The sequence below is a fragment of the Bombina bombina genome, chromosome 4, assembly GCF_027579735.1.
Source record: "Bombina bombina isolate aBomBom1 chromosome 4, aBomBom1.pri, whole genome shotgun sequence".
In the NCBI taxonomy this organism is placed as follows: Eukaryota; Metazoa; Chordata; class Amphibia; order Anura; family Bombinatoridae; genus Bombina; species Bombina bombina.
Genome location: NC_069502.1, coordinates 1,055,070,606 through 1,055,075,605, shown reverse-complemented (window position 1 = coordinate 1,055,075,605; position 5,000 = coordinate 1,055,070,606). Strand labels below are relative to the sequence as shown.

Here is a 5,000-nt window from a genome sequence, read left to right as displayed (position 1 = left end):
GACAATCTTTATCTTATTGTTCTTTCCTAGATCTGCAAGAGCAGAAGCTGATGATAGGTTAGGGAATTCCAGAATGACGGCTGTGGTAACAGACTTTGACAACATTGAGATCCAACAGCAATACAGCGACGTCAACAACCGATGGGACGATGAATGGGATAACGAGAACAGCTCTGCGCGGCTGTTCGAACGTTCCCGTATTAAGGCTTTAGCAGGTACGTTTCAGAAATATAACCATATGGGTCTGTGTGCCAAATCACCAGAACATGCTAAACAATGCACAATGTTTGTCCTGCAATCCTAAAAATAGCAGAAATTGTGTTCATAAAGGCATCGTTTAATTGTGCAATATTTAACACAAAATAAGTACAAACTGCAGTCGTGTTTTGTCATTAGAATTATTATTGCTAGAATAAGTATTTACCAGGCGTGTAGCTGGTAATATTTATAAAGGCTGAATAATCAACTGTTTTTCTTTTTGTCTAACTTGGTCACATACAGTTAAACACATTCCTCCTTTAGATATAAGCCCCTTTGGTACAAGGATCACGCAGTGGAAAATCAATAGCTTAAAATGCCTTAAAGTACCACTTAATACAGTAGAATTGCATAATTAACAAGTGCATAGTAAAAATACAATGCAATGGCACTTACTCTGAATTTTAAATAAGCAGTAGATTTTTTTTTCTGGCAAATGTATTTTTCTCTTCTATTTTCCGGCCCACTGTGTCATGTGACAAAAATCAGCCAATCACAGACTAGTATACGTATATCCTGTCCACACGCTCAGTAGGAACTGGTGCCTCAAGTGTGTATATAAAAAGACTGACATTTTTTATAATCGGAGTAAATTGGAAAGTGTTTTAAAACTGTATGTTTTCTAGATCATGAAAGTGTATTTTGACTTTAGTGTACCTTTTAAATGCCTGATGTAGGGAACTGTTCTATTATGCATATTAAACAATTCCATTTTTTTCATAAAAATGTCAAATAAAAGCTTAAATTGGCACTAGCATACTGCAGTATTCATTTTTATTAGCTGATAGCGACCATACCTATGTCTGTATTGGCGGACGAGGACATGGCTGCACAAGCAAAGGTTTATTGAGTATAAGAACATTTAATTAAAACAATTCCGTCTGAAATTTACTGATGAAACAAGTAAGAGCATGTATTCAGTGTCCCTTTAAGTGGCCTGATCATAATTAATGGGCTGTTTTCTTTGAAGTATTCAATCGTTGAGAGAGTGCGTTATATGTAATACAGACCAGCAAGCTTATTCTATCGTTTAAGGTTTCCATAAATAGCACGCGCTCTTCTGCAATTTCCCTTTCCATCCATTTAATTGCATGTGGACGGGGACCATATTTAAAGTTGTGTCTTATTTTTCTCTTATTAATAATGTTCAGGACACTTTGTAGTATGTGTTTACAACCATCCTCATTCACCATAACATAATAGTCTATTAGATTAGTGAATATTTAAAAAAAAAAAAAAAGTGTTACTATACGTAACCGAGCTTTGTATACTGAAGTATTCATTGGTCACTGGCTAAAACAGACAACTCCCTCCAGGTAGTCACAAATCCCTGTCCGCAAATAAAAATGTATAGGATCATCAATTTTTCAAAAATAACGAATACATTTTCAAATAATCTTTTTATATGAAACAAAAAAAATCTGTACAGTAACAAGCCATCGAATTATATACATAGCAATGTTCTCCACAGTACATTTTGCTAGCCGGGTGGCATTAGGAAGTATCTTGGTGGGGGCAGTATAATACTTTGCAATATTTTATTATTTTCTGTTATTTAAAGGGAGCCAAAATTGGAATTCAAGTGGATGCATTTCAGTTTTAAATAGGAGCATTTTTGTAATATACATGTATTAGCAAAAATGCTTCTAAAAAAAGATTTAGCTGTTTCAAAAGTATATTTAAGTATTCTTCGTGCACCAGCATTTTAAACACAGCACTTGCTTAGAGAGCCTAAGGTTCTTGTATCATCTGGTAATGATTCAATTTAATTGCTGACATAAAACAAGCCTTACTGGCGCTTTGAGCAGCTTCAGTATTTATAATGCTGGCGCACTAAGAATATCTAATAATGCTTCACATGAACGTGCAGAGAAAAATGTTAACAGTAAAACAGTGATAGCTTTTACTAGAAGTATTTTTGCCAATACATCTATATTGCAAATATATTTCTATTCAAAGATGTGATTTATCTATGTGCATTTATATTTTTACTGGGATGTCCCTTTAAGCTATCCTATGCACAAATGAATTGCAGAATTTAGCATCAATTGATTTAATGATAATTTGTATAAAAAAACATTGAAAACAATAATTATTAGCTCATCTTGGCTTAATATTGGTTTAAATTTTAGCCGGGATGGCTTTAAATTGTTTTATACTAAGTAAAACTCGCATTTTGGGCCATGCCCGTTTCATGAAAGCACCACAGAATCTTCCACAGAGTTTCTGCAACTTTTATTTGAAAGGGGTTTTATCCAGTTTCTAACCATAATGAGTTTATGCTGAGTACAGTATCCCTAGTAGAAAAAAAATCTGTAGTAACAGCATCTTCAGGATTGGAGAAATAGTGTTCTATGGCAGCGTTTATGACCTTGTGCAAAAGGTAGTTTCTATGTCTACATAAAGAAATCCCTGTCACTGAACTTTCTTTTAAAGAATGTTTGTTGTGGTTTGTTTATGGCTGTACATTTATTTGTGCACCTATTTTAAAACTGTTTTGAACAAAGTAGTTATTGTATCATAAAACAGCAATTCAACTCTTCAGCCAGTTCTTGCTGGTATTCTGCAGCTAACGCTGCTAATCAGTTTTTTTTTTAATTATCCAATGTTTATCTCCATATATTAAGTAAGATTCAGCAGTCAAATAAATGCAACCACAGGCTCACATGACTGAAACACATGTTCAAGTCAGTTAATTGACGAACAGTGTAGCCATCTGCATTTAACCTTTAATTACCCTGTAATATCTGCATAAATCCTCAGGTGGTGTAGGAGCTGGGGCAGTGTTAGCGTAGTTTAGTCTCTGTTTTACATACATGGTAAGGTTCCACTCCCACTGCTGTAAAGATTCTGACCTTTGGAACCCTGCGTCTCATGGGTGTAGCTGAATTGTATCCATAAGAAAAGGCCTATGAGCAATGTGATATATATTTATCCAAAAAAATAAAATCCATAGTCTGCAAGGATTTGAATCACATCATACATCATACATCACTATATGTAACAGTATTAAAATAAGTATTAAAGGGACACTGAACCCATATACTTTTTCTTTCATGATTCAGAGAGCATGACATTTTAATCAACTTTCTAATTTACTCCTATTATCAATTTTTCTTCGTTCTCTTGCTATCTTTATTTTAAAAGCAGGAATTTAAATCTTAGCAGCCAGCCCATTTTAGGTTCAGCACCATGGATAGTGCTTGCTTATTAGAGACTTACATTTACCCACCAATAAGCAAGCATAATCCAGGTTCTCAACCAAAAATGGACTGGCTCCTATGCATCACATTCCTGCTTTTTAAATAAAGATAGCAAGAGAACGAAGAAAAATTGATAATAGGAGTAAATTAGAAAGTTGCTTAAAATTCCTTGCTGTATCTGAATCATGAAAGAAAAAAATTGGGTTTAGTGTCCCTTTAAGCTTGTCCCAGAATAAACAAGTTATTGACAATATGTGAAGTTGTTGCTTATCTATAAAGTGTTGTAATGAGATAATAGAGATGTAGATAATATGATAATTGGTCGTGCATTTAGAGAATAGAAAGCCTTTTTTTTTTTTTTTTCTCATGTGTTCTGCAGAAATTACTTCAAATTGAGTGTCACTTTGCCTTATAGGGCAAAATGTATCATTATTGCAGCAGACAGGTTTGCAAGTAGAGAACCTTTCCGCCTGCTATCACCACTTGTGATGCTGCATTGCTTGGCATAATTTAACATTGCACAAGAGGTTTCTTGTGCAATGCTGCCCTTGCTCCTGCGCAGTCACTACGAATGAGTGAGTGTTAAGGTGACTCTGAGGTGGTGGAGATGCAAAAGAAGCAGTTTCTTTCTACCCCTAGTGTAATTCAGTAACTGGACTAAACCAATGCATGACTTATTTCCTGTTTAGTGATTCCTCACTTATAAAGTTCTATTTTGCATGTTATAGTAAATGCAGCAGTGAGTCGTCATTCATTAATAAAATACATTTTCCTGTTGTTGAAGCACTTGTCTTTAAGTGAGTTAGTCTCACTGTTAGACGTCTCAGTGTCTATAGGCACTGCTGAATCTTATCTATACTGTCTTGCTTTAGTTCCATGAAGGCAGCATATACAGTCTGTAAATGATTTCCCAGGACTCCTAGTAGCATTCACATTTCTGACCTTGGAACAATCTGTGTAAATTGTATAAAACATATTGAACTTCTTAAACCTCCTCCATTTTTCAAGGCATATTTCTGTATGTTGCGTGTGCCCGGGTATTCTGCATTTAAAATGTGCTGATTAGCAGTCATGGTATTTAAATGTACGCACATTGGGCATAGGTCCCTGATACGGTAATAAGTTTGCAAACTTTTTTTCCTTCTAATTTAAAATTGAAATGCACTTATGTTTTATTTTTGACTGCCATGTCCCCTTAAGGGCATGTATGGCACATGCACACCAGTAAGCTACAGTATATGCTCCTATGGCCAGCACTGGGCACACATTAAAGTTTCTTGTACAAGGGGACCTTTTTCTTAATCTAAATTATTTCATTATATTGCAATATTTATCACATAATGAGGTGGCCACTTGAAATTAAACTAGAATGTCCCTTCTTTAACAGCACCTGTGAGCAAATATAACATCAGAATATCTGTAAGCATTGCACAATGAGTTTGAGGATAGCAGTTAGAACATGCAATAGAGAAGACCCTTATGGACATGTATAGGGACGTCAGATGAAATGGTTTCCCAGGGGAAATATTGAGAGTTATG

The 5,000-nt window shown here is 35.0% G+C and overlaps 1 protein-coding gene across 1 annotated transcript in view; it reads left to right on the top strand.

Annotated features, from left to right (window-relative positions):
- Positions 1 to 5,000, top strand: part of SPTBN1 (spectrin beta, non-erythrocytic 1) — a 306,162-nt gene that overhangs the window by 81,260 nt on the left and 219,902 nt on the right. The window contains exon 2 of the mRNA XM_053712197.1: positions 31 to 215. Within this exon, the coding sequence (XP_053568172.1) occupies positions 74 to 215 (142 nt within the window). The 5' untranslated portion in view covers positions 31 to 73. The remainder of the gene's footprint in view (positions 1 to 30; positions 216 to 5,000) is intronic.